This window comes from Carlito syrichta, unplaced genomic scaffold (assembly GCF_000164805.1).
Source record: "Carlito syrichta isolate Samal-C Ts95f unplaced genomic scaffold, Tarsius_syrichta-2.0.1 Scaffold316506, whole genome shotgun sequence".
Taxonomy (NCBI): domain Eukaryota; kingdom Metazoa; phylum Chordata; class Mammalia; order Primates; family Tarsiidae; genus Carlito; species Carlito syrichta.
This window is the reverse complement of record NW_007260602.1, coordinates 135,075-157,608: the sequence shown is the minus strand read 5'-3', so window position 1 is coordinate 157,608 and position 22,534 is coordinate 135,075. Positions and strand designations below refer to the sequence as shown.

The window sequence follows — 22,534 nt, the reverse complement described above, 5'->3', positions numbered from 1 at the left end:
AGGCTATAGTGAGCCATGATTGTGCCCCTGCACTCCAGTCTGGGCAACAGAGTGAGACCCCAATTTAAAAAAAAATGTGTGTGTGTGTGTGTGTATCAGAATCAATAATGAGACAGTTCAACTAAAATGAACTAAAATCTTGGCTAGACATTTCACCAAAGAAGACATGAATGGATGGCTAATAAGCATAAGAAAAAGTTTTCACTACATAATTGGGAAGTAAAACCACAGTGTAATTGAGTTGTATTCAAAAAGAGACTACTGAGTGCAGTAGCTCATACCAGCATTTTGGGAGGCCGAGATGTGAGAATCGCTTGGGCAACATAGTGAGACCTTTTCTCTACAAAATATAGAAAACTTAACTGAGACCGAGGCAGGAGGATTGCTTGAGCCGAGGAGGCCGCTTGAAGGCTGCTGTGAGCTGTGATCACGCCACTGCACTCCAGTCTGGGTGACAGAGCAAAACTATCTTTTAAAACACACACAGAGAGAGACAATGTCAGCTATTGGCAAGGATTTTGAGACACTGGGAACCTCCTGCATTTCTGGTGGGAATATAAAATGGTACAGTCACTTTAGGAAACAGTTTGACCGTTTCTTACAAAGTCAAACATAATAACCTTACTATAGGATCTAGCAGTTTCACTCCTAGGAATCTATCCAAGAGAAATAAAAATGTTGGTCCATACGAAGGCCTCAGAGATACAGCAGCCAAGAAGGTGTGACTTGTTTGAATCCTAATTTGAAATAACTAACTTGGCAAAAAAAAAACATTTATGAGATAACTGGAGAAAATTTAGCACAGACTGAGTATCAGATGATATTAAGGAATTAAAGTACTTATCTGTTAGAAATATATATTTAAATATTTATAGGTGAAATGAAATGTCTGGGGTTTGCTTTGAAATACTGAAATAAAGGTAGGAATAGATGAACTAAAAATAGAATACTGAGAATGTTGAAGTTAAATGATGGTACATCAGGGTTCTCTGTGTTATTTACACTTGTGTATATTTGAAATTTTCCCTGATGAGTTAAAAATTAACATGAGAATTTGACCACTGGGAAAAAGTCTTCCAGAAACTCATAAAGGAAAGTATGGCAATATTATATCACTTACTTGCCTCAGCCCAATACCAGTTCATTCTTTGTATACCTTGCAAAAATCCAGTTCTTACATTACTGTTATTCAAAAGGCTATTTTGTGTACAGATTTAAGTTAGGAACAGAGGCAACACTTTCAGTCTTCAGGTATGACCACATGCCAGCAGGTCCTAGTTAGCTTCTGGTGTTCTGGATTTGCAAAATGCACATAGATCTCTTAAAGCTCACACAGGTAGTGTGCTGTTAATTTCTATTTGTTTCCAAATATGAATGAAAACAAATTTCTATTTGTTTCCACCTGCACCTCATACAAATCCTCATACACAGCCCAGCCTTTCTTCTTTGTGATTGGTATCCGCCTCTTCCTCAATGCCCAAGGTCCCAGGATTTATAACTGCTTTTTTTAGGGGTTAGAAATTTTATGGTTCCTATATATACACATATGTTTAATGAGTACAGTGTGTAATGTACCAAGTATATGTTCTTATTTTGTTTATTCATTATTTTCTTCTCTTTCCATTTTTCAGTACCTGTACTAGCCTTAGCAAGTTCTGTTCCAAACTCAGGCATCTTGACTTGGCTTCCTGTACATCAATAACGAACATGTCTCTAAAAGCCCTGAGGTAAATTTCTTACAATAAGCATGTCCAGTAACCAGAAAAAAAATACATATTTTCAAAAAATAACTAATATAAAGTAGGGATTGAAAACAACTATGTTTTATGGATATAAAGTATAGTTGAGAATATTTTGTTTTACCACTTGCCCAAATTCCAGTGACAGGACATACTCAAATGAAATGAATAGAGGTAACTGTGGGATTTCTGAATAGAGTAGTACAGTGTATACAGAAATGATTAGATCTTTATGAAGATTTGTTTTCTCCAAGATCAATGCACCAGCAGAAAAAAAAATGAAGGCTTGTTTTCACAAAGAAAAGAAGAAAAAGTGGCATATATTATAGCTTTAGTGATTAAAACTGGATTCTGGAACTAGGTTACTCACCAGGTACTTTAAACAAACATAATCTTTCTGAACTTTTTCTGATCATTTCATAGGATTATTAATAGAGTTAAACAAGATAATATTAGCCTAAAGTTTTTCCAGTATTTGACAGTTTTTGTGTGATAAAACTGACAGCTTCATGTAGTTCCACCTAAAAGTTCCTGGCATGTAGTAAGCAATTAGTACATATTATCTTAACGTTCATGTGTTTTTAAAGTACATTTTAGAAGATATATCTTAAAAGAAGGGTGAAATGCCCTTTCTCTATGGAAACTTGCCATTTAACCAACCTTTTATAAATGATTATTGTCCCAAGTATTGGTTGCATTTATGCATAGTGAGAATTAAGCTATTAGAAGAAGTGTGGATTTAGTTAAGTAGAATATAAGTCATCTAAAAATGTGGCTTCTTTTAGATCTTCTAAGTGAATGTTGAGAACATGTACCTAAGATTGCCTTGTAGGATACTAAATTTGATAGTATAATCTCTTTTATCACTTACAAAATATTTTCACATAGATGATCTAATTTATTTGAAAGCCTTGTGAGGTAGATAGGAGAGACATTTTATGGATAAGAAAATGTAAAAGGTTGTTAACTTCCAGGTACTATGATGCAACCATAAGATGTAACTAAATAAGGTATTATCACTGCCCTTAAGTCACTCAGAGTCAAGTGGGAGAAACAAACTGTTAAATATGATCATATTACCGTGGAATAAGTGCTTTGATAGAATTGAGTATATAAATTTTGAGAAAATATTGGAAGGGATATGGCTAATCTCAGGCTAAGAGAGGTTCAGATAGACTTCCTAAAGTGACTTGCCTGAAGTCAACCATTAATGTTGAAGGATGCACTTGAACCTAGATCTCCTGGCTTTATCTTCTGGATCTTTTCTGCAGGCAGGAATATTTAAAACAATTTATGCAGTGTTTCCCAAAGAATATCATAGAAAACTTGGGATTCTTTGATAGTACAAATGTGGACTGGATTGAAGATGAAGTTAGTGATTTGAAAGCAGTGATTGAACACAGGATAGCCTAAATTCAGCCTATAGAAGCAGAACTCTAGAAAAGTCCCTGATCAGGGAAATATGCAGAGCCTTTGTAATTTTTAAAAAATAAAAGTTAAAAAAGTCCTCATTGGCTGGATGCTGTGGCATATGCCTTTAATCTCAGCACTTTGGGAGGTCAAGGTGGGAGGATCACTTGAGACCAGAAGTTCGAGACCAGCCTGGGCAACATAGCGAGATGCTGTCTCTACAAAAAATAAAATATGAACTGGTCATGGTGGTATGTGCCTATAGTCCCAGCTACTTGGGAGGCTGAGGCAAAAGGATTGCTTGAGCCCAGGAAGTCAGGGCTGTAGTGAGCCATGATCATGCCACTGCACCCTAATCCTGTCTCTAAAAATAAGTAAAGAAAAAGAGAAGTCCTCATTATTATTTTGATACTGCAGGTTTAGTATCCCTAATCGAAAATTGGAAATGCTTCTAATTCCCAAGCTTCTTGAGTACTGACATGACACTCAAAATAAATGTTCTTTGGGTCATCTTGGATTTCATATTTTCAGGTTTGGGATACTCAGCTGTGTAAGTATAATGCAAATACTTCAAAATCTGAAATCGGAAACACTTCTGGTCCCAAGCATTTTGATTATGGGATACTCAACCCATAATATTATTACTGATAGAGAATCAGGTTTTGAATCTGAACTCTTTATTAATTACTCTGTAAACTTGAACAGGTCACTTAATTTCCATTTTCTGTCCAGAGACCTTAGAGATGTGTGATAAGTATGAAAAGAATATAAATCTGAAAGACAGTATTATGCTTTGTGTTTGTTGGTTGAACTAGATTTGAGATGACACTGCTGATGATACAGAGCCACATGAACATCAGAGACATTGCTAAATCAACTCTTTCTTTTGTTTTTGCTATGCGCGTGCCTATATTTTAAATATATATTAAGTAAATATATTTATTCTTGTGGGAGAGAATGGGACTGTGTCCATTCCTTTACTAAATAACCAATCAAATGAGACTTTGGTGCCTTTGGAATTGGATTTAGTGATATGTTTATCTCATTTTGTTTTATCCTAAGTGAGGGATGTCCACTGTTGGAGCAGTTGAACATTTCCTGGTGTGACCAAGTAACCAAGGATGGCATTCAAGCTCTAGTGAGGGGCTGTGGGGGTCTCAAGGCCTTATTCTTAAAAGGCTGCACACAGGTAATACTCCATGGAGTGCTTGTGAAATTCAGAGGAATTATGAGCTCTTTGTAGACAGCCCCAAGGTTTTTGTCTTGAGGGAAATGTTAGTTGTGTATATTACTGACCAAAGACACATGCTTACCAAAAATTAATATGTTTTCCTTAGAATAAAAGAATGAGCAGAATTAACATATGACTAAAGATAAATGTGGGGAGGGGAAGGAAGGGTGGGCAGATAAGATGATCCTGAGGATACACCATAGGCAAGAAGGGTTTCAAGCAATTAATTTGTACTGAAAAGGAAACTTGCTATGTTGTCAATGCTTGGTACTTTGAACTTGATAGGCAAAGAAAGCAGTCTTAGCAATTTCCACTTGTTTTTTTTAACCACCAGGAATTTTTCTTAAATATGCCAAGTATACAGCAACCTTCATTTTGTTGTTGATGCTTATTTTCTGCCAATCACTTTATAAATCCAACATCTTTTGTTATTAAAAATTTTACTAGCTGGGTGTGGTGGCTCACACCTGTAATCCCATCACTTTGGGAGGTGGAGGTGAGAGGATTGCCAGATTTCAGGGGTTCGAGACCAGCCTGGGCAACTTGGTGAGACCTTGTCTCTACAATAAGTTAAAAAAAGAAAAATTAGTCAGGCGTGCTGGCGCACCCCTGTGTTTCCAGCTACTTGACAAGGCTGAGGTGTGGAAGGATCACCTGAGCTCAGCAAGCCGAGACTATAGTGACCATGAGCATGCCACTGCACTCCAGCCTGAGCGACAGAGTGAGACCTCTACTCAAAAAAACTTTTTTACTACCTCAGTGTTTTACAGTGAAAAAAAGAATTTAGCAGGGTGTGGTCCCTCACACCTATAATCCCAGCACTTTGGGAGGTGGAGATGAGAGAGTTTTGTGAGCCCAGGAGTTCAAGACCAGCCTGGGCAACTTGGCGAGACCTCATCTCTACAATACATTTAAAAAATAGCCGGATGTGGTGGCATGTGTTTGTAGTTCCAGCTACTTGGAAGGCTGAGGCTGAAGGATTGCCTGAGCCCAGCAAGTCAAGGCTGTGGTGGCCATGTTCGTGCCACTGCATTCTAGGCAGGCAACCAAATGAGACTCCGACTCAAAATGAAAAAAGAATTGACTAAATAACATCTAGAAAGAAATAATAAAGAGTAGATTTCAATTGTGACTGAAACAATAGTGGTAAGCTCTACTTTATTTTATTGATAGTTACTAAAACTGTAACTTAGCTTCCATTAAAAATAGCCTCATTCTTTTACCATGATGGGACGGGTTCCATGTTTGAAACAGAGTTTCAGATGTATGACTACCTTAAAACAACAGCTTCTGGTTATTTGTGGAATTCTGAAAAATATTGATTAGAACGCATCATTATAATCAGTTACTTAACCACCTGTTTTCTGCACCATAAGCATGGCACTGATCACTCAGCAGGAGATAAACACTGTGGATTCCTTTCTTGGCTGCTTCTTCTAAAAGTTTGTTATTTAAAAAAACTTCATGGCAGGGCACAGTGGCTTACACCTAGAATCCTAGCATTTTGGGAGGCTGAGGCAGGAGGATTGCCTCAGCCCAGGAGTTCAAGAACAGACTAAGCAACAGAACGAGAATGAAAGAAACAAAAAAATAAGTTAGGCACGGTGGCATGTGCCTGTAGTCCTGGCTACTCAGGAGGCTGAGGCAGAATGATCACCTGAGTCCAGGCTGCAGTAAGCTGTGATCATGCTACTACACTGCAGGCTGGGTGACAGAGATCCTGACTAAAACACACACACACACACACACACACACACACACACACACACACACACACACAACCTTATAAGGGGCATAAAAGTGTGAAAATTATTTTGACTTAATAGTTTCTCAGCAAAGTAGTCAAATATATTTAATTTATCCTAAGTAAAATCCGTAAATACTAGGCAGTGTTTATTTCATCTTTTCCTTGATTTGTTGATAATACAAATTTGAACATCATCAGAATTGATTTTAAAAATACTAGTAGCCATACTAGTAATATTAATTACATTTTTATGTGATCATAGTTCATTTTTCTGGTTCATTGTTCCTTTGAGACTCGGTTGGCTGTATTTAAAATGTATTTGATGAATGTATACATTCTTAAATCTCTTCTTTGAAACAACATCACTAATCATTTTTTCACCCTTTTAATCTTGCTAGCTAGAAGATGAAGCTCTCAAGTACATAGGTGCACACTGTCCTGAACTGGTGACTTTGAACTTGCAGACTTGCTTGGTAAGCATCCCTTCCTACAACTCTCCTGTTTTAGTTATTTCAGTAATAACTTTTAAGAGTTTCAGTCATCAAGACCAGTGGTTTTCCTACTACAACCCCACTCCCTATCTACTTGACCCAGGGGCTGTGGCACAGATGAGATGATGGAACTGTGACTCCACCCCTTTCTTTTTTTTTTTTTTTGAGTTGGAGTCTCACTCTGTCACCCAGACTGGAGTGGATTGGCCGCTTCCGGCCACCTCAGCCTCGACCTGCTTCCGCCTCAGCCTTCCAAGTAGCTGGAATTACAGGCATGTGCTACCACGCCCGGCTGATTTTTTGATTTACTGTAGAGATGAGGTCTTGCTGCCCAGGCGGGTCTCGAACCCACGGGCTCAGGCAATCCACTCACCTCAACCTCCCAAAGGTGCGGGATTACAGGCTGAGCCACCGAACCCGGCTCCCTTTCTAATCTATTTAGGAAACTGTCTCCCTTTTTTTTTTGAGTCAAAGTCTCGCTCTATTGCCCAGGCTGGAGTGCATACTCATGGCCACGACAGCCTCGACCTCCTGGGCTCAGGTAATCCTTCTGCTTCAGCCTTCTAAGTAGCCACTGCACCTGGCTAATTTTTTTATTTATTGTAGAGACAAGGTGTCACCATGTTGCCCAGACTGGTCTTGAACCCGTGGACTCAGCAGCAGTCCTCTTGCCTCTGCCTCCCAAAGTGCTTGGGATTACAGGTGTGAGCCATTGTGCCCGGCAAGAAACTGTCTACTTTTTAAAGTCAGCCATTCACGTACTTAAGTGTTTAAAATTGCAATCACACTTTATAACCAGTTAAGATGTGTCAGTGGGTCACAACTCTGGGAACTTCTGATATAAAAGATGATGAGTAATATGTACTCTTTAGGTAAGTTACTTTTAGGTAGCATCTGTATTTAGCATTTTGGCTTGTTCAGACTGTTAACAAAACCTCTGAATTTTACTCAGATAATTTGCTGAAACTATTCAGAGGCCTAGAATGCTAGCAATACACTTTGGAGTGAGAACCCCTCATAGCAAAGAAAAAAGTTGGTGAGGGTTTTTGTATGTGCCAAGCCTTCTTCTTTTGCCCTTCCTTTCCTGTTTGATCACTTGAAATTGGAGTGCATAGTGGCCATTTAGGTTAAAGGTGACAAGTAGAGGGCTGCAATTGATACAGTTTAAGCAACTTGTCCTTGAGGGAAGGTTCTGATAATGATATGCTTAGGAAATGCCTGAAGGTTGAGTTAAAAAGATGACATTTTTTCCTTTTATTTCTGATCATTTCTTCCTTATCCTTTGATTGTCACAATTGCTCCCAGAATTTGACTAATTTTTGGTTTTTTATTTTTTTTGAGTAGGAGTCTTACTCTGCCACCTAGGCTGGAGTGCAGTGTACACTCATGGCCACCGCAGCCTCGACCTGCTGAGCTCAGGTGATTCTTCTGCCTCAGCCTTCCAAGTAGTTGGAACCACAGGCACGCACCACCATGCCTAGCTAATTTTTTGATTTATTATAGAGATGAAGTCTCCTCAAGTTGCCCAGGCTGGTCTCGAACCCTTGGACTCAGGCAACCGTCTCACCTTGGCCTCCCAAAATGCTAGGATTACAGGCTTGAGCCACTGTGCCCAGCCTTTTAATTAAATTAATTAATTAATTAATTTTTTTCTTCTTTTTTTTGTTTTTCTTTTTTTTTTTGTTTTGAGTTGGAGTCCTACTCTGTCGCCCAGACTAGAGTGCAGTGGCCGCTCCCGGCCACCGCAGCCTCGACCTGCTGGGCTCTGGCGATCCTTCCGCCTCAGCCTTCCAAGTAGCCGGAATTACAGGCACACGCTACCATGCCTGGCTGATATTTTGATTTATTGTAGAGATGAGGTCTCACTGCCCAAGCGGGTCTCAAACCCGCGGGCTCAGGCAATCTACTCACCTCAGCCTCCCAAAGGCGCGGGATTACAGGCTGAGCCACTGAGCCCGGCTTATTTATTTATTTTGAATTGGAGTCTCACTCCATCACCCAGGTTGGAGTGCAGTGGCATGCTCACGGCCACTCCAGCATTGATTTGCTAGGTTCCGGTGATCTTTCCACCTCAGCCTTCCAAGTAGCCAGAACAACAGGCGTGCACCACCATGCCCAGCTAATTTTTTTTGTATTTATTGTAAAGACAAGGTCTCACCAAGTTGCCTAGGCTGGTCTCGGAACCCATGGGCTCAGGTAGTCCATTTGCCTTGGCCTCCCAAAGTGCTAGGATTACAGGCTGAGCCACAGAGCCCATCCTTAATTTTATTTATTTTTTATTTTTTGTTTTTATTTTTTATTTTTTTTGAGTTGGAGTCTCACTGTCGCCCAGACTGGAGTGCAGTGGCCGCTTCCGGTCACCGCAGCCCCAACCTGCTGGGCTCCAGCAATCCTTCCGCCTCAGCCTTCCAGGTAGCCGGAATTACAGGCACGTGCTACCACACCCGGCTAATTTTTGGCTTATTGTAGAGATGAGGTCTCGCCAAGTTGCCCAGGCGGGTCTCGAACCTGCAGGCTCAGGCAATCCACTTACCTCAGCCTCCCAAAGGCGTGGGATTACAGGCTGAGCCACCAAGCCCGGCTTAATTTTATTTTTAAGGTTGAAATTTTTACCCTGAGAAAGCAAGCACAACTGTTGTAAACATGAAAGTGTCATCTTACGGTGCTAGAAAAAAGTTATCCTTGGACAGTTTCAAATATATATGTGTGTGTAAACACATATATATAAGCATACTGGATATATACAAATATTACACGTACATACATACCATTGGCAAGTTTAGCTTGGTTTTCCTTTAGCCTTCTAACAGGCAGGAGTCACAGTTGGTAAGCATAAGGAACCAGTTATGTCATATGTGTATCTTATTTTTTTCCTTTACCCAAATCTTAGTACTGGAGTCATTTATTCCCTACAGTGTAATAAAATAATTCTCAGCATTCATGAGATTTCATGTTCTGCTCAAAACTATTGAAGTGACTAAAGTACATTCTTTTTTTTTTTTTTGAGTTGGAGTCCCACTCTGTCACTCACTCAGACTGGAGTGCAGTGGCTGCTCCCGGCCACTGCAGCCTCACCTGCTGGGCTCCGGCGATCCTTCCACCTCAGCCTTCCAAGTAGCTGGAACTACAGGCGCACGATACCACGCCCGGCTAATTTTTTGATTTGTTGTAGAGATGAGGTCTCGCCAAGTTGCCCAGGTGGGCTTGAACCTGTGGGCTCAGACAATCCGCTCACCTCGGCCTCCCAAAGCGCTGGGATTACAGGCTGAGCCACCGAGCCCAGCCTACATTCTTGATTTACTCATTTTCTTGATTGATTTGAAAACATAAAAGTTTAGTAAATTTCATTACTTTTAAAATTTAGTTGATGCATTGGCAGTTTGACTTTCTTCATCTTTATTCCTCAGGATTCTTACAGACTTTTTTTGGAGACAGGGTCTTACTCTGTCACCCAGGCTGGGGTGCAATAGTACAATCATAGCTCATGTAGCCCCAAATTTCAGGGCTCAAGTTACCCTCTCACCTCAGCCTCCTGAGTTGCTGGGATTACAGGCATGAGCCACTGTGACTGGCCCTCTGATAGACTTGATTGATTGATTGATTGAGTGAGTGAGTCAGAGTCCCATGGTGTCATCTAGGCTGGAGTGCAGTGGCACGCGCATGGCCACTGCAGCTTCAACCTGCTGGCTTCAGGCAATCCTTCTGCCTCAGCCTTCCAAGTAGCTGGAACTATAGGCGTGTGCTACCACGCCCAGCTTATTTTTTGAGATTTATTGTAGAGATGAAGTCTCACCAAGTTGGCCAGACTGGTCTCGATCCTCTAAGCTTAGGCAATCCTCTAGCCTCAGCCTCTCAAAGTGCTGGGTTACACAGGCCTGAGCCACTAGACCTGGCCTCTGATAGACTTTAAAACAGGAAGGAAAGGGCAACCCAGCCATACAATACTTTTCCAGTATTGTGTGGCACAGATTTCTTTGGCCTGCTAAATTTGCATGTTTGTTGATTCTTGTTTCCCTTTTACAATTCAACTCTCCTAGTCTAATAAAAACAATGTATCTCACTGGGCACAGTAGCTTACACCTATAATGCCAGCACTTTGGGAGGCTAAGTTGAGAGGATTGCTTGTCAAGGAATTCAAGATAAGCCTGGGCAATATAATGAGTTCCTGTCTCTACAAAAGAAATGAAAAAATTAGTGGGATATGGTGGCATGCACCTGTAGTCCTAGCTACTTGGCAAGCTGAGGCAAAAGGATTGCTTAGCCCAGGTTTTGAAGGCTGCATTGAGCTGTGATCATGCCACTGCATTTCAGCCTGGGTGGCAGAGAGTGAGATCCTGTCTCTTAATACAAACAAACAACAGCAAAACCCCATCTGTGTGACACTTCTTCGGGTACACACACACACACACACACACACACACACACACACACACGCTACATTATTTTATCCTCATTATTATCTGCCATAGCATGCAATTTTAAAAATCTGGGCCGGGCTCGGTGGCTCAGCCTGTAATCCCAGCACTTTGGGCTTTGGGAGGCCGAGGCGAGTGGATTGCCTGAGCCCGGGTTCGAGACCCGCCTGGGCAACTTGGTGAGACCTCGTCTCTACAATAAATCAAAAACTAGCCGGGCGTGGTAGCGCAGGCCTGTAGTTCCAGCTACCTGGAAGGCTGAGGCAGAAGGATTGCCTGAACCCAGTAGGTCGAGACTGCATGGCCGGGAGTGGCCACTGCCCTCCAGTCTGGGTGACAGAGTGAGACTCCAACTCAAAAAAAAAAAAAAAATCTGTATTTATTTCAGTTGCATAATATTGAGAACATGCTGATATAAGCATGTAGATATTAAAAGTTTGTTGGTTTTCTTTTTTCAGTTGTCCTTGCAACTTAAGGACAGTAGTTGATTAAACTGTTATCAGGAGAGCTTTATTTTTAAGCCTACACAAAATTAATGATTCTGATTGAAGTGCTGATAGTATTTGCCACATTAAGATGCTTATGTGTAACTTTCTTTTTTGTTTTTTGAGATGAGTTCTCACTCTTGCCCAGCTGGCCTTGTACTCCTGGGATCAAGTGATATTCTGACCTCAACCTCTTAAGTAGCTGGGACTACAGGCACAGGCCACCATTCCTGGCTAATTTTTATTTTTTGTGGAGACAGGATGTTGCTCTGGTGCTCAGGCTGTTCTCAAACTGCTGGGCTCAAGTGATCCTCCCTCCCTCTTTTGTCTCTCCAAGAACTTGAATAGGTGTGAGCCACCAGGCCCAGCCACTTGTAACATTTTTAAAAACATAGGCCTGGCTCTGTGGCTCAGCCTGTAATCCAGCACCTTGGGAGCCCGAGGCGAGTGGATGTCCTGAGCCCGTGGGTTCAAGATCATCCAGCTAAATTGACGAGACCTCCTCTCTAAAATAAATAAAAAATTAGCCAGGTGTGATGGCATGCGCCTGTAGCCAGATATGGAAGGTTGAGGCGGAAGGATCATCGGAGCCCAACAAGTCGACACTGGAGTGACTGTGAGTGTGCCACTGCACTCCAGCCTGGGCAATGGAGTGAGGCTCCATTTCAAAAAAAAAAAAAAAAAAAATCACATAGCATCTTTGAATATGTGTGTTCTTTTCCACTTTAAACAAGATAATTTAACATAATCTTTAAATAGTGCAAAATTATATTTGATTAGGCACAATTGTTTCTCTCCATAAATTAAGATGTATTTTTATTTATTTATTTATATTTGAGTTGGAGTCTCACTCAGTCGCCCAGACCGGAGTGCAGTGGCCGTTCCCGGCCACCGCAGCCTCGACCTGCTGGGCTCCGGCGATCCTTCCACCTCAGCCTTCCAAGTAGCTGGAACTACAGGCATGCGCTACCACACCCGGCTAATTTTTGATTTATTGTAGAGACGAGGTCTCGCCAAGTTGCCCAAGCAGGTCGTGAACCCGCGAGCTCAGGCAATCCACTCACCTCAGCCTCCCAAAGGCGAGGGATTACAGGCTGAGCCACCATCCTGGCTCTCTTTTTTTTTTAATATGCTCTCCCTTGCATGCAGTAGGGTGTTCTTTATATATTATAAAACTAAAATATAGAAACAAATGAATAATGTAGATGATACAAGATTGCAACCATCATCCATAGTTTCATTTTTTTTCACTAACTTACTGCTACCAATTTGAACTTGTAAATATGTTTATACTATTAAAATACTGCTGTCCTTATCTGTGTTCTGGGTTATAAAATTATTTATAATAGTTATATTATTATAAACCTACCCCATGATGTGCCCCATGCTATTCCCAGTCCCATTAGAATCCCATTATAGCTTTTAACAGAATCCTATTAGAGTTTCTTCTCTTTGCATCAAGAGTGAGTATAGATTCTCTTGCAAACTAAATCAGAAGGAACTGGAAGGAAGAAACAAAGTTCATTTTCTTTGAGGTCTGCTGTCTGAATAATATTAAAGCCCTCTTGGTTTCTTTTTGGTGCTTATTTTCACACAGATGACATTTTTTTCTTTCTTTTTTTTCTGCTAAGATACTAATGTCTATGGATTTTTTTCTCTTGTTTTTTAGCAAATCACAGATGATGGTCTCATTACTATATGCAGAGGGTGCCATAAATTACAGTCCCTCTGTGCCTCTGGCTGCTCCAACATCACAGATGCCATCCTGAATGCTCTAGGTCAGAACTGCCCACGGCTTAGGTAAACATTTCTTGTTTAGCTAAAAAAAAAAAAATCAGGGAAAAGAAAGAAAAGCCTCCATCACCTATATGTATTCTTGGAACTTTGAAATGTGAAGGTAGATACTACAGAACCACCGACCTTTTTAGATGCCCACCGACTTGACTTGTGCCTCATTTGATTACATGTAATTGGCGTGAACTAAAGGGTAACAGTCCCACCTTCCACTACTTGCTATACATACTAGAAGACAAACATTTTATTTCATTACTTGAGAAAGAAGGAAAGATATTTTCTCTTATTAATGGTTTTATATTTCTTTTCTCAAAGAAGTTTTTGAAGGCCCATTCTGAGGTCACTTATATTACAGTAATGGTGCCAGGTCCATAGCAGGGAATACTGTATGTACAAAGAGCAAACAACCTTACAGGAGGAACTCTTGGATAGATCTTTTAAAACGACCTTATTTCTCTGTGGCTTCTCCTCTGCTTAAATATGGAATTGACTGTTGACTAAGAATGTGGTGTTAGTGTGTATGTGAAATTAAATTCATATTGATTATGTAAACCCATATTGGTTCTATAAGAGCAACAGCACACTATTTTGTAATGAATAGGGATGATCTCCATATGCTGTTTTTGGGATTTTTGTTGTTGTAGTTGTTGTTTTGAGATGGAGTATCATAATGTTGTGTAGGCTGGCCTCAACCAACTGAGCTCAAGTGGTCCTCTTCCTCAGCCTCTGGAGTAACTGGGACTGTAGGCTCATACCAGCAAGTCTGTCTGTCTTTTTTGTTTTTTAAAACAAACTTATACAGTACTTATAAGTTAGGTGTTGTTTTAGGTGCTTTACAGATATATTGATTCATTTAACACCATATGAGCACTGTTATCATCTCCATATTATAGATGAGAAAACTGAAGCACAAAGAGGTTGAGTAACCTGCTCAAGGCCTCAGAGCTAGTAGGTATAGGAGCAAGGATTCAAACCAGGCAGTCTGGCTCCAGAGCCCCCAAAACCTCTTTTCTTACATATAATAATCATTGTGAAGCAATGAAACTTTCAGAAATTGTTTTTTGATGGTCACTTGGCCTAGCCATAATTGTTGAAAGAACTTTTGCCTATAATATCAAAAATTTCTTAATAGATCACAGGCCTGGTCAAAATTAGTAGCATCTAAAGCTGAGAGAATAGTACTCCTTGGGAGCTAGCGAGGTGACTACGCCGCTCTCTAGAAAAGCAATACGTGATCCTTTTCTGGGGAGAGAGATCTTCAGCTCCATCTTCCCGTGTGGGTCACTGTGTTAGAATGGAAAGGGTTTCTCAAATGTGACACTCAGTCAGGATCAGTGGCTCAGGCTGTAATCCCACGCTTTGGGAGGCTGAGGTGAATGGATTGTCTGAGCCCGCGGGTTTGAGACCCGCCTGGGCAACTTGGCGAGACCTCATTTCTACAATAAATAAAAAAATTAGCCGGGCATGTAGCACGCACCTGTAGTTCCTGCTACTTGGAAGGCTGAGGCGGAAGGATCGCCAGAGCCCAGCAGGTCAAGGCTGTGGTGGCGGCCACTGCACTCCAGTCTGGGCAACAGTGAGACTCCAACTCAAAAGAAAAAAAGTGACACTCAAAAGTTGTGTTTCAGTCAGATCATGCTCTTCCATTCGATAGAGTATTCATTTTTAATTGATTTTCAATGTATAATGATTTCTTATACTTTAGCTTTCATTTTTTTTTTTTTTACAACTTTGATTGTAGCCACTTTATATGTAAATACATTCTTTGGTACCATTTTACCACACTTCAGAAAAGAGCTGCTTTGGGTTCCCATTCCCCAGTCCCGTGTTGGTCTTTCGGTTGTTATCCAGCAGTTGCCGAACAAGAGAACTGCACCAGCACAGCTGCCCTGCCCTCAGTCTCCCTAGGAACCTGTGGGAGGAGGCAGGAAGCATTCATGAGTCTGGAACTTCGCATTTGGGATAGATTTGTAATTGAGCGGTCCCTATATCACATTTTGAAGAGCTGTTTAAATCTGAATGAACCTACATCTAAACAGAGAAAGAAAATCACTTCCTTCAGCCACAGATGAACTGAATTTGAGTATTTATCTCCATTTCCTTTGTTTTCTAGGACCAGGCTGCCCTCTGGGGGTAAGCAGTATGCCATCAAGAAAGCTTTTAATGCATTTCATGCATTTTGGCATTAACTACAAGCTTCAGTTATATTCTTCTGTGTTCTTTGATTGCATCAGCCCAAAATGTAGTATTTGCAGGATCACTATATGATGACTTCATGAAAATGAATGGCGAGATCTGTATACAGACTTACTTAGCTATTAATGTCATTCTGTATTATAGAGATTTTAGGGATAGGAGGTTGTTTTCTTAAATTCTTGCTGTTTTAATGAACCCAGTTTTCAGGAACCAAGAGCTTTACTTTTGCTTTTTTTTTTTTTGTAACAGAATATTGGAAGTTGCAAGATGTTCTCAGTTAACAGATGTGGGCTTTACCACTCTAGCCAGGGTAAGTATTTTCTCTAGGTTCCATACATTTGCTTTTCCATAGGAATTTTTTAGGATTTTTTTCCAGAAAAATGAGCAGCGAAGGAAATAAAGAATGATAACAGAATTAGGGGTGTGAAATGGAAGGAACTCATCTGTGACTACTGTTTCTGGACATTCTCATGCTATAACTACAGACCTACTGACCCCAGTAAGAATAAGGGCTGCTCTGGAAATGCAGACATGTTGGAGAACATGACACTCCTTCATGAGACTTGATTCTCCACAGTTTCATAAAATGATTGATTAAAGTAAGCAGGGATTTCCTGGTACTTTGTGAAAGAAACTCACTTGGTTATTTGGTATGTGACTAGTAAATGAGAGTAATATTGAAAGTAACACGTAAGTCAGGTATTACATAGAGAGATTTTAAGAGACATTCTGTACTCTCCTGAAGATTTTAATATTTGGAGTGGTTTTTAAATCACTATAATAGTATTTTCCCAAAGATTTTTATACTTGACGTGGTTTGTAAATCACTGTATACCAATAGTGTCGATAGTAATAGTGGTAGTATAGTGATAGTAAATACTTTGACCAGTATTAATTAACAAGGAGAACGTTGTTTGCTTTCAGGCAGATAGATGGAGTACTAATTGGGTGGGAGCAGGACATGGCACAATGAAAAGAGGACATAAAACTTAGTTCCTCCCTCCCAAAGAAACAGTTTTCTTTCTTTTTTCTTTTTTTCTGTGTCAGAGTCTCAGGCTGGAGTGCAAACTCACAGCTACCACAGCCTCGACCTGCTGGACTCAGGCGATCTTTCTGCCTTAGCCTTCCAAGTAGCTAGAACTACAACCGTGCACCACCTCACCTGGCTAATTTTTTGATTTATTATAGAGATGAAGTCTCACCAAGTTGCCCAGACTGGTCTCAAACCCTGGGCTCAGGCAATCCTCTTGCCTCGGCCTCCCAAAGTGCTGGGATTATAGGCTGGAGCCATTGAGCCTGACTAGAAACAAAGTTCATTACATTATTTATGTTTGAAAGCATCTCTGCATTAGCCCAGTATTAAGCTCAATGAATTTATTCCCCTGGACTTCTTTTTTTTTTTGAGTCAGATTCTCGTTCTGTCGCCCAGGCTGGAGTGCAGTGGCACGCTCACAGCCACTCCAGCCTCAACCTGCTGGGTTCAGGTGATCTTTCCAAGTAGCTGGAGCCACAGGTATACGCCACCATGCCTGGCTAATTTTTTTTGATTCATTGTAGAGACGAGGTCTCGCCAAGTTGCTCGGGCTAGTCTTAAGCCCCTGAACTCAGGAGATCCTCTTATCTCAGCCTCCCAAAATGCTGGAATTACAGGCGTGAGCCACCATGCATGGCTATTCCCTGGACTTTTTTTTTTTTTTTTGAGTTGGAGTCTCACTCTGTCGCCCAGACTGGAGTGCAGTGGCTGCTCCCAGCCACCGCAGCCTCGACCTGCTGGACTCCGGCGATCCTTCCGCCTCAGCCTTCCAAGTAGCTGGAATTACAGGCGTGCACTACCACACCCAGCTAATGTTTTTGATTTATTGTAGAGATGAGGTCTCGCTGCCCAGGCAGGTCTTGAACCCACGGGCTCAGACAGTCCACTCACCTCAGCCTCCCAAAGGCGTGGGATTACAAGCTGAGCCACCGAGGCCGGCTTCCCCTGGACTTTTAAGATATTTGATACTTTAAATGTGGAATAATTGAGAAATTTCACTCGAATCAAAGCCTTTTACAATGTATAATTAGTGGAATAAGATAGACAGTGACATTAGAATGACACCAATTTTGAAACAGTAAGAACTTATCAGTATATTTAATACTACCTTTTACCGTTTTAAATGTTTGTACTAGAATGTTTGGTTTTGTACTTTGTAGAATTGCCATGAGCTTGAAAAGATGGACCTGGAAGAGTGTGTTCAGGTAAGATTTTAGGTTTTAATTCAGAAGTGCAGTGTGATAGAAACATAGATAGCACATGTACATCAGAATGTCTGGTGCCCCTACCCTAGTGTGGGACGCAGTAGTGCCTGGCAGCTTTGATAGTCCTCCGTCCATTGAGGTGCCTTCCAGGCAGAGGTGTTCTTCATATATGTAACCAAGAACCATAGAAATAAATGCCGTCAATTAGGTTGTCATTAAAGAGAAAGAAGGCCCGAGCCATTCAGGCCTTAAAAATGTTAACATATTTCCTTAGACCTACAGAGGTATGATGCTAGTAATAATTAAGGCCCCATCACATGGATCTATGTAGCAGGCTTTGTTTTTAGCTTTACTGGATCATTAGCATGGGAGACTGACTACATGAACTCTGCCCTTAGGGCAGACTGGCCTCCTTATCAGCAATTTCTTTTTTTTGTTGAGTTGGACTCTCACTCTGTCACCCAGGCTGGAGGGCAGTGGCATGCTCCCGGCCACTGCTGCCTCAACCTGCTGGGCTCAGGCGAACTTTCTGCCTCAGCATTCCAATTAGCTGGAACTACAGGCATGCGCCCCCACGCCTAGCTAATTTTTTGATTTATTGTAGAGATGAAGTCTTGCCAAGGTGCCTAGGTTGATCTCGAACCTGCAGACTCAGGCAATCCTCTCACCTCGGCCTCCCAAAGTACTGGGATTATAGGCGTGAGCCACCGCGCCTGACCCCAACAGCAATTTCTTGTTACCAGTTTTAGAACTTTGAGATTATTAATTTATTGGGGAGCAATTTTGAAGGGGAGACTCCAAAAAGGAAGTTAGAGCAATTAATTTTCTGATGGTAAAAATAAAGAAGGGAAAATACTTCTCTAACAGTAAGGGTCACTTTTTTTTAGTTACTTGTGGAGACACTACTTAGCAGCTGTAAGTGCTTCCTAAACTAGAACTTGTTCATATTCATTTGTCTCTTGGGTACACCTATATATCCTCTATGTCCTTTCCAGTGTTGGTCTTTCTGAATGGACATGCTGTCTGCTTTTCTCCCTTTCTCTGCCAATTCTTAGCCTCTATAAAGCTATGTGTAGTAGGAAAAAATAATAATCTCAGCGTTGGAGAAAAATTTGAAAAGAAGCACAGGGGGTCTGATGGACTTTCAGTCCTAACATAACTGTGAAAGAATGTTTTTTCTGCCTTAGTACTCACAGTTATCTCAGATTTCAGCAGCACCTGCCTGCCACCCTTGGAGAAGTAGCTAATGCCAAGGTTATCAACCCTGAGTTGTTACGTGTCTTATTTAAAAGTGGGACAAATATCTAAAAGTTGAGGATGTTCTGTTTTTTTCATGGAGCATTTTCTTCTGATTCTTTTCTGTGACAGTTCTAAGGTAGTAGAACAGAGTCCAATGAGTAGAAGTTCCAAGGGACAGATTTCTTTCTTTATTTAAGATTGAGGTCTTGCTATATTGTCTGGGCTGGTCTTGAATCCTGACCTCAAGCAATCCTCCCACCTCAGCCTCCCTCATAGCTGGAGCTCCAGGAGTAAACCACTGTGCCTGTCTACCAAAGGGACAGATTAACAGATTTGTATTCATTTCACAAACAAAACAAAATTTTGAACACAGCTTTCCAACGATGAAGACTAGAGTTGACTATATGTGTTCAAGCCTAGCCTGGGTGGCTTCTTATAGAATGGATTTGGGTAGCCAATGGGATTTAAACCTTAAGATTCTGATATTTGCCAGGTGTAGTGGCTTGCACCTATAATCCCAGTACTTTGAGGGGCACAGGCAAGAGGATTGCCTTAGTCCAGTGGTTCGAGACCAGCTTGGGCAAGTTGACGAGACCTCATCTCTACAATAAATCAAAAATAAGCCGGGAGTGGTAGCACACGCCTGTAGTTCCAGCTACTTGGAAGACTGAGGTGGAAGGATCACCTGAGCCCAGCAGGTCGAAGCTGAGGTGGCTGTGAGCATGCCACTGCACTCCAACCTGGGCAACAGAGTGTGACTCCTACTCAAAAAAAAAAAAAGATTCTGTTATTTGATGATTGCTCATCAAGATGTCTAGACTAGAAATGTAGTCAGGTATAAATTATTACCTATGATTTTATATGGAATTATACCTAAAATAAACTTACATGTTTCTTTCAGATAACAGATAGCACATTAATACAACTTTCTATACATTGTCCTCGACTTCAAGTATTGGTGAGTTTGGCTTTCAAAGTTTTATGTGTTTATTGGATTTAATCGGAAGCGAGTACTGTAGTTAAATAACTCAGCTCTTACTTTCTTCTTAGTGTCAGGCTACCACTTTAGGAAAGGATGCTTCTCTAAATTGCCTTCTTACTACGGACCAAGGGAGGACCTGAGTGAAATGGCAGACTGAGATAGACAGAAACTGGAAAAGCTGAATGTTTTCTGTATCTATGTTTGGAGGCCAAAAACTGACACGAAAAGTATGAGTTCTCACTTCCAGATGACTTACACTCCATCCTGAATGAAGTTTACATTTCCCAAGATCCAGGGAATGAGATGGCCCAAAATACAATGTGCTTCTTCTTGGAACCATATATTCTTATAAAACAGAAGCAGTCAAGGTTTTCTTAGGGGGATTTCTTGCTACTACTTTCAGTGATGCTGTAGGAAGGCATTCTGGTTGACACTTCTGTATCTAGGCTCACTTTTGGTGGAAGTACTTTTCTCACAGAACTATTCAAAACTGGGTCAAGAGTTCCAAGTTTCCCAGAATAAGGGATTAAAGGAAAATTGATGAAGAGATTATGTAATGAGATGATCACACCTGACAGCTATAAAGATTGTCTTCAGTTAGTTAACTGTTGGGGCATGCCCTTGTACCAGATATTCAATATTTAGTTCAAATTCCAGAAAACTCCATGAAAAGCTTGATCCCCACTTGTCCCTGTAGAGAAGAAAAGTGTTAATTTGAGATAGGGGTAATTTTTAAGACTGCCTTGTTTTGTTTGTGAACTAGTTCAAAGTCATTATGTTAATTTATAAAATGTATTTAGAGTCCTACGCATGAAAGCATCAATTATTGATTGCCAAAAGCATAATCTCAGCAACTCTAGTGTGTTTTCTTCGTTTCACCCTATGGATCTAGTGATGGCTCTATTTGCATCAAAATCAAACTCTGAAAGGTCTTCTTTCTGGTTTTACATAAGCCTTTGGCTAGAGGAATGCCAGAAGACATTTCAGCTTGCTTCCTTGTTCTATTTGGCTGCAGAGTCTGTCTCACTGTGAGCTGATCACAGACGATGGAATTCGTCACCTGGGGAATGGAGCCTGCGCCCATGACCAGTTGGAGGTGATTGAGCTGGACAACTGCCCACTAATCACAGATGCATCCCTGGAGCACTTGAAGAGCTGTCACAGCCTGGAGAGGATAGAACTCTATGACTGCCAGCAAATCACACGGGCTGGAATCAAGAGACTCAGGGTAAAGATAGCTGCATAATTCTCCAGCTCTGGTGTTTTCAGCACTTTTTCTTTTCTTCTTTCTTTTTTTTTTTCAGATTTAGATTCCTGTGATATTCATATTTACTTGGACATTTAGCAGGGAAAAAATACAGGGCAAATGTAAGGGTAGATAGTTTTATCCTGTGGTTCCAGATGGAAATTTGGTGGGAAAGTACCCACAAAGAGAAGAAAAGTAGGTCTCCTCCCAGTAGTCTCTCTCCAATAATGTCCAGGGCTTAATAACAACCCAGAGCACACCACATTTTGGTTCTAAAGGAAAGAAAGAAATAGCATAAAATATTTGGTAAAATGAGATTTAAGAATTAATTTAACTTGTATTTTCTTTTCACATTAAACCCTTTTCCTAGAGTTATTTTTTAAAACAACAAATGAAGCAGAATTATATTTTTTCCATTTCTTTTGCTTCATCCACCATAATAAAGAGCCCCATGTGTAGCCAAATGATTAGAAAACAGGTTGTCAGCAAAGAAGTTGTAAAAAAGCTGGATGAATCTTTATGTTAGATTATTCCAGCCGGGCTCGGTGGCTCAGCCTGTAATCCCAGCACTTTGGGAGGCCAAGGCGAGTGGATTGCCTGAGCTTGCGGGTTCGAGATCCACCCGGCCAACTTGGCGAGACCTTGTCTCTATAATAAATCAAAAATTAGCCGGGCGTGGTAGCGCGCACCTGTAGTTCCAGCTACTTGGAAGGCTGAGACGGAAGGATCGCCGGAGCCCAGCAGGTCAAGGCTGCGGTAGCCGAGAGTGTGCCACTGCACTCCAGTCTGGGCGACAGAGTGAAACTCCAACTCAAAAAAAACAAAAAACAAAAACAAACAAACAAAAAGATTATTCTGCTTAACAGACATCGATTGGAACATCTGCTTCACACCTGCTGTAGGAAGACACTGTGCTTAGTTAGGCCCTTACCACCAGCCACTACAAAATCTATGTTGGCCTTATGGCCTTGAACAAATAAAAGAATACTAAACCTCATCTTGGGTTCCATTTGCCCTCAGTTCCTCCTTCCCCTTCAGTCATAGAGGACTGAGAGAATAACTGCACTGGGGAAGCCTTTGCAGCCATATTTCTTCTCCACTGAAAGAGAAGGCAAGCCACAGGTCAGCTACAGCCTCTTTTCTAGCTTACTCACACCAGGGCTCCTGGGCCTGCCTGGCTGTCAGGAATCTTGTACATCTTTTAATCCTTGGAAGATGGAACTGTTATATGTTCTTAAGTCACTTGGCACTTTCCCACTTTAGCTGTTTATGTGCACGTCTGGACTCCAAGCACCCAAGAGCAGAGTCCCCATCCTGATCA

At 41.1% G+C, this 22,534-nt stretch overlaps 1 protein-coding gene across 1 annotated transcript in view; it reads left to right on the top strand.

The window, feature by feature from the left end:
- Positions 1-1,569: 1,569 nt before the first annotated feature.
- The window catches only part of FBXL20 (F-box and leucine rich repeat protein 20), a 27,052-nt gene continuing 6,087 nt past the window's right edge, over positions 1,570-22,534 (top strand). The window contains exons 1-8 of the mRNA XM_021707324.1: positions 1,570-1,727; positions 4,212-4,338; positions 6,526-6,600; positions 13,188-13,318; positions 15,758-15,818; positions 17,702-17,746; positions 19,887-19,943; positions 20,983-21,195. Coding sequence (XP_021562999.1) covers positions 1,570-1,727; positions 4,212-4,338; positions 6,526-6,600; positions 13,188-13,318; positions 15,758-15,818; positions 17,702-17,746; positions 19,887-19,943; positions 20,983-21,195 — 867 coding nt within the window. The remainder of the gene's footprint in view (positions 1,728-4,211; positions 4,339-6,525; positions 6,601-13,187; positions 13,319-15,757; positions 15,819-17,701; positions 17,747-19,886; positions 19,944-20,982; positions 21,196-22,534) is intronic.